Here is a 14,412-nt window from a genome sequence, read left to right as displayed (position 1 = left end):
CTTTTTACTCTTCTGATAGGATTTAGAGAATGAAACCATCAAGGAAAATAGTGCCGAGAGAATGAAACCATCAAGGAAAATAGTGCCGGGCAATGAGTAATAATTTTAGCTTTTGTATGATATTTTTTATTAAAACAACATATTCTTCGTATATTATAAAGAATTAAATATTATGATTTATTAAAGCAAAATTTCTAGGTATGAAATGACTTGTGGATTTATACTGCAGAAATAATGGAAGGAAATGAACATTTAAGATACATACAGTGTAAACAAGGAAACACTGGAAGAAGTATTTCTGAATTAAGCTTTAACTTTAAAAAGTACAAGGAGCTTGAGACAGCAATTGAGCAGTTTGATTAGACCCATTTCACTGAACAAGTGTCCAGTGATCTAGTAAAACTATTTGCTATGCAACACATCAAACACGCGTGAGTATTGTCATAATGTCGTCTTCATATTCCATTGTTTTCTGATTATAGTAAACGACTTAATGTCACTTATACAGGTTAAAATTAAATGCTTCTCTGTAAATGGAAGGTCACTAAAGAAAATACGTCTACACAGTGTACAGTCCCATTAAGGTACCAAATATTGAACAGCGGAAAATTATTGTCTCAGATTCTCTTCGACCAAAAAAGGCAGAACAAGAAAGACATTTACTTGGACACAGAACCTGAACATTTGCCACAAACTCTAATTTTGTAGCCCTTAAATCTTTGAAACCCTCTACACATACATAGATTTATCCTGCTTATTAAAAGTTTCATCCATATTTTAGACAGGATCGACTTACAAGTGTCACAACGCCTTCCGGGCTTTTATTCTACCGCTCTAAATCGCTTTTGCTTTTCTGTATGATTTTAGCACTACAAAGCACTTTTTTGTAAAAAGTAATTGAAAAATTTTTATCGTTTTTTGCTTGAAAGCTTTCAACCTTTAAAACAAAGTGTCCTACTGCAAAGGCGTTGTTGTTCGAAAATTTAAGTTTGTACGTTACTACGAGTTTCTTAGCCTTTATTTCCAGAGTAGCTTAACCAGATTTTAAATTTCTGTTACATTGATAATAGTTTATTTCTGAAACTGATAAGTTTCAGTATTTTCATTAAGGGACTGTACGCGTAAATTCCAAATAGATTATCAAGTTCAATAGGTGGCAACAGAGAAATGGACCAATTATACACGACGTCACAAGTGTCAAATCTAACAAGGAAAACGAATTTTTCTCACATTAGTTGATCTGTTTTCCAAGATTAAATAAAAAAGTGTAAAAACACAAAATAAAGAACACATAAAATTTCACTTATTGTACAGTAAAATAAGCACTTTATTCTAAAATTATCACTATTATTAATAATTTTGTCGGACACACAAACTGAGTTGACACTTGTGACGTAAGAATACAGCTGTACTTAGAGTGTACAAATTCTACGTTGCCATCTATTGTACTAGAATTTATTTGGTAAATTCAAGTGATTGCTGCAAATATGGCAATGGCTGTTTCACAACGGTATCTTTAGAATAGGATGGAAGATATTGTCGTCTTCCTAGGTTTCAAAGTGTTAAACGTTGACAATTCCTAAATGTTTTCCTGCAGTAAAATTGCGCAAGTCACTTTTGTAGAGAAACCAAATTTATTTTTATCACAATTGTAAACCTTGGAATTTAATTCATTCTTGATCAGTTAAGGGTACTTTTGTGAATCGGGCATTACCTATCTTGTGATGCAGGATTACTTGAAATCAAGCTTACGGTCACTTTAACAGTGAAGTTTTTTTTCGCTGGAAACTTTCTCTAAAATACAAAAGTTCGAACTTAAACAAATCTAACAGTGTTTCTAAACCCACAAATGAAAATATAAAGTTACAAACATGGAGATCTCTGTATTTATACTTAATCAGACAACGCTTTTAAGGGTATCGTTGTAAATCGGCAGAAGTGCCATGACACTGAATATGGAAAGAAGTACCAGACTCGATACGGACAGCCGCGGGCATTGTCATCTTTGAAGATTCATATTACAATTTTAGTTTTCAGTTTTAAAATTTAAATCATTGCCTTAAGTTCCGCCATAAAAACAATCTATTTCTATCAGACGCAAATAAAATTCAATGACACTATGATTCCTATGATAACCTTTGCGGCTAAAATTTATACTTTTCGTACTTTCGGGCTCGTCAACCCCTTATCATCACGAACTCAGATCATGTCAAGCCCCACCCCCTTATCTAGANCCTCAGATTAAGGTTTTCAAATTATCGTTCAATATCTTTCGCGAAATTTTCGTTCAGCCAACGAAAATAAGAACATTAAGAATAAAAATTTTCTTTCACTTTTGAGAAAATTTTTTTAAATAAATTTCGCGAAACTCGTTCTAATTTCACGAACATTATTGAACTTTCGTTATGTAATATTATTATTATTTATTTATTATTATGCAAATATTTTCGAAATTTCGTTGAATTCGTATGTTTTCGCAAAACCTTTTGACAAACCATTCCACCAAATGAGGTCGAAAATCACGTCAGAAATACATCGAAATTCGCGAAAATTTAGCGGATTTCTTTCAACAAAAAATTACCTTGGGGATTCATTCAATTTCATTGTAATTTAGTTAATTGGGGTAAAAATTTAATTTAAAATGGCATCGTTTTGAGGTCAGCTTTTAAACATTCAAGGTTATCGGATTTTTAAGAGGCTCCACAATAATCTAAGATGTTTAGCGTTGTGTTGAACCTATTTCAAAATTCTGTTTATTATTTTATGAAAAACTTTTACTCTGAGAGAGATCAACCAAAACGATTTTTGAAAAATTGTGTTGGGTAGTATAGTTGTTTAAAGAAAAAGTGTTGTTATATGTCATGTTGTTATATGTAATGTTGTTATATGTAAAAAAATCAAACTTAAAGTCGGAATGTGTGTCACACATCTCAGAGACTTTTAAAGCCAAAACACCTAAACTTTTGTATTGTTAAGAATCTTGTTTGATCCACTTTTTGATTAAAAAAATCAAGAAGTTTGTAAAGGTGGCGTCACAAAAATAATATTGGCTTTGGTTTATGATTATGCATAATTTGATTTAAGATTATGCATAATATTGGCTATGGTTTAAGATTATGAATAATTTTGGCTATGGTTTAAGATTATGCATAATATTGGCTGTGGTTTAAGATTATGCATAATATTGGCTATGGTTTATAAGTTTATGCATAATATTGGCTATGGTTTATGATTATGCATAATATTGGCTATGGTTTAAGATTATGAACCTGCCCCGGGGTCATGTGAGTTAAGCTTCAAAAATGTTGGGCTCGATCGGCTCAGCTGTTTTTATGGTTTTGGGAAACAAGCAAACAAACACTTAGACAGACAAGCAAAGCATATGTATGGATTGTTGGACATCCCATCTTACAAAAAGTTAGCATATTGCAAATAATTGCGCCAAGTTCCGTGAAATGTTGTTGACAAATCAAGGTTTGAAACACGCTCTCTTGTCAAGCCGATGCATTAGTATAAAGAAATCATTAGTTCAACTCGTGTCTTTGCTCTCCGCGTGATGAAAGATAAAGATCTTTATTAACTCTAATATTCCGATACGTAGTCCCCTCCTCCCTCAACCTCAACCCTGGGGGGCAACCAAAGAGAATAGAATATATATTAGAGTGGAATTTACTAGAAAAAAGTGTAAAACGGCCATTTTGTTGTACTGTTTCCATACTTGCCCCAACCCTTGTATTATTTAGAATATAAATGTCGGGTCAGATTTCTACATTTTCTCATTCACAATCCTGTCTTTGGATCAGGTACAACTTTCCAAAATAATTTTCATATTCATAGTTTTTTATTTATTCTTATACAGGGAGTTTTAATACAGATTTATTTATAGTTCTTAAATTCATTTATTAATATTCATTCTTGGGGTAGATTGGTAGATTTTCAAAATTTAATGACAATGGGATTTGTTGGAGGCTAATGATTGATATTTTGATAATGCATATATACCTCAAAATTTGGGCCAGATCGGTTTAGCCGTTTTGACGTCTGTTGGATACATATAAACAGCCAGACAAGCAAAGTATAAATGCAGGGAGTCCTCCCAAAATTGATCTTTTAGAGATTTTTGCACTTGCTATGGTTCAATTTTCAAAGCTTCTGGCACTTTTAAATCTGTAAACATTTACAATCGATTTATATTAATTGAAGATATGTAGCACAAAAATTAAAGAAGTGAGAACAGTTTGAAATTTGACAGTTTGGATAGGTTAAGAATTGATATTGGTATTGTCATAAGTAATATACTCCAATAAACAACCAGGCTTAACGTTTTGTCACCCTTTCTTTTGAGGTATACTCAAAAGCAAGAAAATGTCTTTCCCGCATTGTAAACTAAGGTCTAGGGATTTGTATCTTTTCAGATCTTAATGAAATTCCATAATACGGTAAAATTAAATTAACCAAACCAAAATGCCAAATTTCAAACAGTTTTTATTTCTTCAATTTTTTTTGCTACATACCTCTGATTTAAATCTATCGATTGGAAATGTTTCAAAGATGGTAAAAATGGTAAAATTTTAAAAATTTAACCATGGTGAGTGATTCAATGATTTTTTGGGACATCCAATATAACATTCATACTTCTTGTATGCAATTATTATTAATATATATCCTTACTTGGTGGTTTAACATACACTCAAACTTCTTATATTCATTCATTAACTTTTCTTTTCAAGGGGGTTGTGTACACATTTAAATATATACAGGGTTAACCATGAAGGATGAGACTTCAGAGACGACCGTAAAACAGAATTATATTCAGTTTTTGTATAAGTATAAGTCACAATAGAATGCCGCAATTGTTTAAAAGGTCAAAGACGACCTTCATGGTTCATTTCTCAACTGTCAAGTTTTCTGGGACACCCTGTCTGCTTAGTCCTATATTTAGTTCTATTTGTAGGAATTTAAAAACAGTCTTTTTGTTATGTCGTCTTCTATGTCATGGATTGAATTCTGGATAATACACAGGTATCTTCTTTAAATATTCAATTCATGACAAAGTAAAAACACGATATCAATGGAGTGTCAGTTAAGAATGCGTTATGTGTTCTTTCAAATCTTAATCATTTTAATCTCAATACCTACATAGAATTTAGCCAAAGAAATTGCCACACACTCAAATTTTATAATTCCTTAATTCTTGTATCTTTGCAACCAGATGGTGTACACCTTTTATATTTCAAGAATAGATTATTTGATCTAACAGAATTCAGAGTTTGAAATATCTAAGGTATACAACATTGTGTTGCAAAGATATAGGGATTAGAAAGTTAGTTTGTGGTTTTAAATTACTTTTCCCGAATTATATATACGACTTAGAAAGTTATAACTAGAAAACTCTCAAATTGGAAGACGACTTTTAATAATTTAAAAGGTTCAATGAGCACGTCGTCTTCCTGTTTTCTGGTTATCGCTGTTTATTACTGTTTAGACAGTGCAATGTTCATGGTTTAAGACGAGATGATATTCTTCTATGCTCAGCCTGTCATAACGACCTAGTTGGGGTTGTGGACGGAGTTTCATACAACAAAGACGATCTTTACCGTCTTTACATATATAAACATCATCCAACACTTAGGTAACTTTTTTTTTAAATTAACAATTTTTGATGATCAGTTTGCTAAAAGGGACTGCAGATGTAATTTTCTATGACCCTCCAGAGTGGCTTGGCCATATTTGATTCACAATGGTATATTATTTCACCCTTATTAGCTTTTATTATTATTCAAGAAGGGATGAGTTATCAATGCTTTTAACTTTAAACGTTGTTTATTTGCAATTATGGGTTTTCTATAAAAGTGTCCTGCACATTTTAGTTACACCAACAATGGAGAAAGTTGCAAGAGTTAAACATTTTTTTCAGCTCGAAAAACGATGATATCTTCCACTTAGTTTATCAGAAAGTCAATTTTCTAAGGGTTTGTGAGTTGAGCATTAACCTTATCAATTGGGAATTGGATGCATTTCAAATAAAATTTATAACAAAAAAGATAGATCAAAATAGTTTTATCAGAAAGAGCCTCTGTCGCGACCCATAACTCTTGCTACTCACCGTGTTGTGTTACTTTAAACAAGTTTGATAAATTTTGTTGGTGGTATAGTTTTTGTTTGTCACATTATAATTTACTAATTTTTGTTGTTAGTGATGAGCTGGTTGATATTTCTGTACAAGCTACTGGAAACTAGTTGATAGTTATGTTCAAGCTACTGGAAACTAGTTGATAGTTCTGTACAAGCTACTGGAAACTAGTTGATAGTTCTGTACAAGCTACTGCAAACTGGTGGATATTTCTGTTCAAGCTACTGGAAACTAGTTGATATTTCTGTTCAAGCTACTGGAAACTGGTGGATATTTCTGTTCAAGCTACTGCAAACTAGTTGATAGTTCTGTACAAGCTACTGGAAACTGGTTGATAGTTCTGTACTAGCTACTGCAAACTAGTTGATAGTTCTGTTCAAGCTACTGGAAACTGGTGGATATTTCTGTTCAAGCTACTGGAAACTAGTTGATATTTCTGTTCAAGCTACTGGAAACTAGTTGATAGTTCTGTACAAGCTACTGCAAACTAGTTGATAGTTCTGTACAAGCTTCTGGAAACTGGTTGATAGTTCTGTACAAGCTACTGGAAACTAGTAGATAGTTCTGTACAAGCTACTGGAAACTAGTTGATAGTTCTGTACTAGCTACTGGAAACTGGTTGATAGTTCTGTACAAGCTACTGGAAACTAGTTGATAGTTCTGTACAAGCTACTGGAAACTAGTTTATAGTTTTGTACAAGACCTGAGCTATTCTATCATTTATTCTGCTAGAATGTTCTCTTGAATTTATGTAAACCATTCTTTACTTTATATCCTTAGAAACTAATTTTTTTCACCAGCCTTCATAATTAGTAGTAATTATTTTAGATGTAAATATCTTAAAACTTATTTAATATTTATGATGAAAATACATGTTAATAAAAGATTTTTTTTCCCTTTAGCACGGCAAAAAATATGAAGAGGCATTTAAATCTATATATTTGATTTGAAAAAGATTAAAATTACAAATTTTTTTCTAAAGTCCATTATCAAAATTAAAAATGCTTTAGAAAGAAGATATCTTTTTAAAAATATCATTATCAATTATTCTTAACTGAGCACTGATCATTTCTGACTGATTGATTAGTGATCAATTATGCAATTATACTTTACAATATCATTATTTTTTAATAAACTAATTTTTATAATCTGGAAAGGTTTGTTCATTATTGAAGAGAATTAATAGTTTTATCGTTTAACTTGCTTAAAAACTTAGCAAATTATATATGAATATAAAAATCACAACTTTTGTTAAAGAAAAAAAACTTATATTTCATGATTAAGTGGATACATAATTCTTAGACATCTTAACAATTACTTAAAAAGTTAAAACTAACTATTAAATCAATATTACCTAGAAACACTTGTATTATAACTACTACTAATAATGGAGTTTTCCATTAATAGAAATTACGTAAAGACCATTTTTTTCGTAATAAATTAGAATTTTAAGATAATTTATATTCTTTGTTTAGTAACACTTGTTAACATATTCAAGGAATATAATATTTGGGAGAAAAAAACTCTTTAATACATTTGGATTGTTTGTCTGGCTGTTTGGCTGTCAAATAAACGTCAAAACGGATTACCCGATCGAGCCCAATTTTTTTTGTGACAACTCACCTGATTGAGGGGAAGGTTTTTTTGTGGGGTTAAAAGTCAAAACCTTTGCCTGGAAAATGAAGTCGACATTTGCTATTTTTGAAAATGCGCAAATTTAAACAGAAAATTTACAAAATACGATTTTAAAAAGATGGCAGATTGAGGAGCAACGGTTTTCAACTACAATTGTTACTAGAAAAGGGAAACGAAGCCCAGCTGTTTCATATTTCTATTGTTTTGTTTGTTGATGTAAACGGTTCTTTAGAATGATTTATCCTGATTTAAAATTTTTCGTTGTTTTTTAAAATGAGATTGTGTAATTAAACAATATGTCTCCTAAAAAATCAAGACTCGGCAGTTAAAGTAGGATGACCGCCAAATAAGCGATTTTTGTTGAATATAAACAAATAATAATTGCATAAAGAATGTCCGATTTAAAATTATATTTGGATGGTATGCAGATATCTGAGATACAAAAATAATCTTTATTAATTTTTGCAAAACATGATTCTGAAAATCGTGTTTTAGGTAAAATCAGATTAACGAATAATAAAGCCATGTTATCGAGACACCCAGAGATTTGTCCAGAGGCCGATTTTAAAGAATTTGAGCCGCGGCTTAAATTTGATAAGCGGCTTAAATAAAGTTGGTTCCACTTGAAATTGTATTCAATATATCAAGATTCCCAGGAAGCGATCTGTCCTTCCTGTTTTATGTTCCTTGGTGTGTTACTGAAACATTGTTCTGAATACTCCAGTAGTTAACCACATTTACAACTGATATAAGGTTAAATAAAAAATGAATATGTATCTTATAAATGTATTCTAAAATCTACATTTCAGATTTTTCAAAAAAATGCAACATAGTTCTAAGGTGTAGGAACCAATAAACTTAATTTAAAAAAAAAAATCGAAAAGTGGGGTCAAGTTTTTAAATCATTTTCTAATCTTCTTGATTTTAATTTTCCTACACAAAATTTTCATGTACATTTTACATGTAGGGTCCAAAAATCGTTTTATAGGACAGACCCATTGAGTCGTTGGTCACAGTTTCAAATTTCTAATCCCTCAATCTTTGTAAGCTGATGTTATAAACTTTGGTATTTCAAACTCAGTTTATTTGATCCAAAAAAATAACATTTTGAAATATGTAAGCTTCAATACATTGGGTTGCAAAGATTAGAAGATTAGAGTTTGTGGCAATTAGAAAATAAGAGTTTGTGGCAACTTGCTATATTCCTTTAGTCTTTTGCAATAAATATGGTTGAACACGTACTGGTAGATAATATGAATATTTATCATGAATATGAGAACATCTTTTTATGTATTCACAACAAAATATTAGATATTATTCTCAACACATATTGTGAAGCTTGAGTTATATTCAGTTAATAATTCGTGAGTATACAGGCAAAACCAGAAAACTGTAGAATAGGAAGACGACATTACAGGATTTCTGAAGTGAATCTGATGTGGTTTAAAGCAAATAGATTTACCTGAAAGTTATTGAATTACTTATTAAGAAAAATGGGTCTGTGTACGTTGCACAATTGCTGTGTCTCATGATCAATGCGCTATTAAAAGTCATAACTTGAGTTTAAAAGTTGAATTCCTATTCCAGAGTTTTCTGTTTATCTCTGTTTTATATCTAACATTCTGTTCTTAAATTCCGAAAAGAAATTGAATTGCTTTTGACTATTTACATCATTGACAAAGATGTTATGGGTTCTTCATATTTTGATACTTTTTTTCTTTTTTACATATTGAATATTGATGAAAAATTGTTTTCAATATTTTTTTTTAAAGTTGACATTTTCTTTAGTATTTAGTCTTTGCAAGTAGTATGGTGCCATAATGTCCACTTTTTGTATGAACATGAAGAGCTAGGGGTGAGACCATAGATATACGAGAATTCTTGTATATCTATGGGTGAGACCATATGGATTTACTCTCCAATTAATTACCTAAATCCTAATGAATATTTAACTTTGAATCGGGGATTCAGGATTTGAACCGGTACAGTGTAGTTCAACAACTTTAAATTTGATCCCATAGTATCTCCAGCGACCTTCCAACATAATATTCAAGTTAATTGAACTCTAAACTCTAGAATATCCTTGAACGGCTGGAGGGTGGTGAGGTAGTTCTAGGAGATGGAAGCTACTGCGCTACCCTGGAGAAGAGAGGATATGTCAAGGTTAATGGGACTGAGGACGAATTTCAAGAATTTGAGCTGCGGCTCAAGTATGATTGGTTCCACTTAAAATTGTATTCAATTTTTCAAGATTTAAGCCGGCGCTCAATTGAAACCGGTTTTTAGGGGATTTGAGACGCGGCTTAAATTCTTTAAATTGGGACAGCACTGTCAATATAGATTCAAGTAACCCTCCTCAAGTACCGTTTAATCCTTTATCTGAGCACATGATGTATATACCGTTGGTTTTCTATCTGACAAAATTTCGTCTACAGTCTCTTTAAGATTTATAAAGGGAGTGTTCGCGAAAACTAAAGGTTGTAAGAACTGAGGCCTATTGGATTGTCGCTAAAAAATATCCCTGGTGGGATGTGGGGGGGGGGGTGCATCTAATCCAAAGCGTTCCGTGGAGCAAAATTTACTTTTTGACGCGTAATATATAGGGACTTTCTAATAAAGTATCCTTTGAGAATCAACTATAAACCACAGCATGTAAATTCAAAACTGGGGGAGTAATGAAGTTTTAAAGTCATACCAGTAACTCTTATTCAGGCTGGTCACTACACTCCTGAAGCTTCTGTAGAGAATCCTGAGGCAGTTGAAGCTCTTGCTTATGAATATGCCAGGTAATATTCTTACAATAAAACAGTTTTCTATTTATAATTTTTACTCTATAACAAAATTTGGCAAGTCTTACTGTTTTTTACTGGTGGAATTTCAAAATTTTCAACGATTTTTTGAGATTGAAATATTTATTACTAATCATTAAGAACCGCATTTCAGCCTGTCTAGGGACTAGAGATGTCAACGTTTTGATTTTTCTAGATTTTAGATTTCGTTACGATAGTGTTCATCAAAAGTATTAACGTTTGAAACGTTAAGTTGCACATTGTAACGTAACGTACAAAAACGTACATTTTACGTTACGTTACACTATCGTTGACATCTCTACTAGGGACATGCAAGGCCTTATTGGATCGTGTTATAGCTTTAAATTGCGATTTCTGGGACTAATCAGAAAATCTTAAAAGAAAGAATCATGCATTAAAAATTGGATACAGTTATGACTTCTGAAGATATTATTGAATGAATTCATTTTGTTACAGGGAGAGATCGGCTAGGTTACATTTTTGAACCGATAGTGAGTGCAGTTTTAGAGAGAAAAATTTTAGGATTCATTTGATAATAATGAGAAATTTTACTAACAAATTTATTTCATCATTGTTCTATAAAATACTTCAATCTTGGTTCAAATATGTTACCTAGCCGGTCTCTCTCTTAAAGAGCTGGAGCTGATATAACCCAAACATTCACCTACTACTCCAGAGATGTAGGAACTCCCGATGATGTTAATCTAACTGTAAGTAGAAATCTGGGACATTCTATGGTTCATTTTTTAAATCTTTCAATGTTTTTAAAGAAGCATTGGAGAAGTTATTACAAAGGAATTGAGTTTGTGGTAAAGTGTCAATTCCTTTCAAAATAGTTTTTTCTCTATATATTTGCGCTCCAAATTTTACCCTGTGAGAAATATATGCAAAAAGTAAGTACCGATTTCGAAATAGGATTTGCATCTCAGATTTTTAGACTTTTTAACGGCCTCATCAGAATCCGAGATGCAAATTTTATTTCAAAATTGCATGCTAACCAAGTTTGTTTTTATCAAAAAACTAAATTTTTACTCTGATCAAAGATATTGAACAAAACGATTTTTCAAAACGAAAACGGAAAACAAATTTCTAATCGATTTAAAAAATCGTTTTGGTTAAAATCTTTAATCTTAGTAAAAATTATGCTGTGTGCAAACTTGGTTAACATGCAATTTTGAAATAGGATTTGCATTTTAAATTCTTGTGCAAAGCCTTCAAAAAAGCCCCAAAACAATACCCTGCAGTTGTCTCAAGTCTTTATTTAAGGCTTTTTAAGAATCCAAAATTGTTCAATAGTGAAACATGTTATAACCCACTCTAGTCTGTAAGTCCAGATTTATACAATACTAGCTGAAGGACCTGGCGTTGCCCGTGGAAAAAAAATATTTTGAGAAAAAAAAATAAGATTTTTTTTAGCCTATACAAGGAACCCAACATTCACTTCATTCACTTCATTTCCTTCATTCACTGCATGTTCAATGTCAGAAGTAAGACTGAAGAGTTCTTGAATTCTCATTCTTTGGGTAGCCCTGTATATTATTATTAAAAATAATAATAACAATGATATTCGACATATTATAATATTATTATATGATATAAGTGTGGAGAGATAAACCAAGGATCCTGTAATATTATTAGTGAAGAGAGATAAACCAAGGATCCTGTATAATTAGTATGGAGAGATAAACCAAGGATCCTGTAATATTATTAGTGTGGAGAGATACACCAAGGATCCTGTAATATTATTATTGTGGAGAGATAAACCAAGAATCCTGTAATATTATTAGTGTGGAGAGATAAACCGAGGATCCTGTAATATCATTAGTGTGGAGAGATAAACCAAGAATCCTGTAATATTATTATTAGTGTGGAGAGATAAACCAAGGATCCTGTAATATTATTAGTGTGGAGAGATAAAAAAAGGATCCTGTAATATTATTAGTGTAGAGAGATAAACCAAGGATCCTGTAATATTATTAGTGTAGAGAGATAAACCAAGGATACTGTAATATTATTATTAGTATGGAGAGATAAACCAAGGATCCTGTAATATTATTAGTGTGGAGAGATAAAACAAGGATCCTGTAATATTATTAGTGTAGAGAGATAAACCAAGGATCCTGTAATATTATTAGTGTAGAGAGATAAACCAAGGAGCCTGTAATATTAGTATGGAGAGATAAACCAAGGATCCTGTAATATTATTAGTGTAAAGAGATAAACCAAGGATCCTGTAATATTACTAGTGTAGAGAGATAAACCAAGGATCCTGTAATATCATTAGTGTAGAGAGATAAACCAAGGATCCTGTAATACTATTAGTGTGGAGAGATAAACCAAGGAGCCTGTAATATTGCGAAGAAGATTGCCAAGGAAAAAGGAACAATTGTAGCTGGAGGAATAGTTCAGACAGGTAGGACGCGAAGAATACAACTTTTTTACATTTTTGGATTAAAAATCTTGAACCTCAATGACATGATTGTTTTTCAATTTTAAGTTTTGTAACTACAGTTAATATGTTGAAAGTTAAAAAAATATTTACTGTTCTTTTTTTGATCGACTTCGCCCTCAACTGACCATGGTTGTCGTGCAATTTTTTTAGGATGTTGAAAGATTTGTTTTTCATAAAAGCTTTTATCTTAAAATCTTTAATGATTAATTATATGCCGTGGCAAATCAAAAATGACATATGTATAGAAATAGTATGATTGAAAAATGTTTAGAATGTTGAAATGATTGAAAACAAGAATACATGTCTCTTGTTAATAGGAGTTTTTTCAACCAAGAGAGACAAGAAGGAAGTCCACGAAGAGTTAAGAGAAGGATTAGAAGTTCTGATTCAGAATGATATTGATCTCATCATTGTGGAGGTAGATATTATTAAACTCTTGTATTGGATTCCGTTAGTCTTCATTTCTAAATCTCTATATCCACTGTGGACACTTTTAACTTTCCTCTAATTTGAATATACCTGTCAGGGGCGTGCGAGGGCTTTTGTTTAGGGGGGTCCCCTCGTACGCCCCTGATGCCTGTTGGATTCCAGACAATGAGATTTCTCTCATGGATTGCGCGCCAAATTAAAAAAATTATCGGTTTCTGATTGGCTGTTCGGTTTCTGCAATCGAGACTCTGATTGGTTGCTTTTTCGACACTTTCCTGGAAATTAATGTAAGATTAACGTTAGTGGTTTTACCGCCTTTTGACCAACATTACCGACCTATGATTCCCCCAACAGAGGGAGGTTAGGTTACTTAACGACCCTTGGGACGGTTATGTAATATAACCACCCGTTCTGCGAAGTTTTCTGGAAAAAATCGCTCATTTTAATCTCACAAGACGATAAAATTGTGTTTTTTTCGGGTGGTCTTGGGAACCCTTGGTAAAATAAAATTCCCTGAACTTCCCTGTAAAGTAGTTGTAAACAGTGGCGTACATAGGGGGGGGGGCAGTAGTCCTCTTGCCCCCCCTGGAAAATACAAAATTAAAAGGAAACAAATTTAAAAAGTAACACCTGACAATGACAAAGACTTAGGATTTGTCTAAATTCACTGTTAACACAAACTTTTAAGATACTTTAAACTAAAACTTTTGCAAAAACAAAACATCGACATATTAGATGCTTATAACATGATGGAAGATGTAATAAAGGTATTCTATTTTCTATTTTTCTATTTTTTCTTACAGTCAATTTATAAAGGAATTGAGTCTTTGGCACAAACTCAAATATGTAAACCTTTGGAATCTGATGTTGTAAACCTTTGATATTTCAAATTCAGAATATTTGATCTAACAGAATTCATAGTTTGAAATATCTAAGGTCTACAACCATAGATA

At 31.9% G+C, this 14,412-nt stretch overlaps 1 protein-coding gene across 2 annotated transcripts in view; it reads left to right on the top strand.

Annotated features, from left to right (window-relative positions):
- The window catches only part of LOC111700974 (betaine--homocysteine S-methyltransferase 1), a 38,094-nt gene that overhangs the window by 14,033 nt on the left and 9,649 nt on the right, over positions 1 to 14,412 (top strand). The window contains exons 1-6 of one of the 2 annotated variants that reach the window (XM_023472068.1): positions 8,577 to 8,608; positions 9,845 to 9,931; positions 10,481 to 10,554; positions 11,213 to 11,288; positions 12,901 to 12,991; positions 13,348 to 13,448. In XM_023472068.1, coding sequence (XP_023327836.1) covers positions 8,591 to 8,608; positions 9,845 to 9,931; positions 10,481 to 10,554; positions 11,213 to 11,288; positions 12,901 to 12,991; positions 13,348 to 13,448 — 447 coding nt within the window. In that variant the 5' untranslated portion in view covers positions 8,577 to 8,590. Of the gene's footprint in view, positions 1 to 8,576; positions 8,609 to 9,844; positions 9,932 to 10,480; positions 10,555 to 11,212; positions 11,289 to 12,900; positions 12,992 to 13,347; positions 13,449 to 14,412 lie in introns of those variants that run through there. The other variant, XM_023472067.1, reaches the window with a different exon arrangement.

This window comes from Eurytemora carolleeae, unplaced genomic scaffold (genome assembly GCF_000591075.1).
Source record: "Eurytemora carolleeae unplaced genomic scaffold, Eaff_2.0 scaffold386, whole genome shotgun sequence".
Lineage (NCBI taxonomy): Eukaryota > Metazoa > Arthropoda > Copepoda > Calanoida > Temoridae > Eurytemora > Eurytemora carolleeae.
Note: the sequence above shows the minus strand (reverse complement) of the source record. Positions and strands in the feature narration are given on the sequence as shown.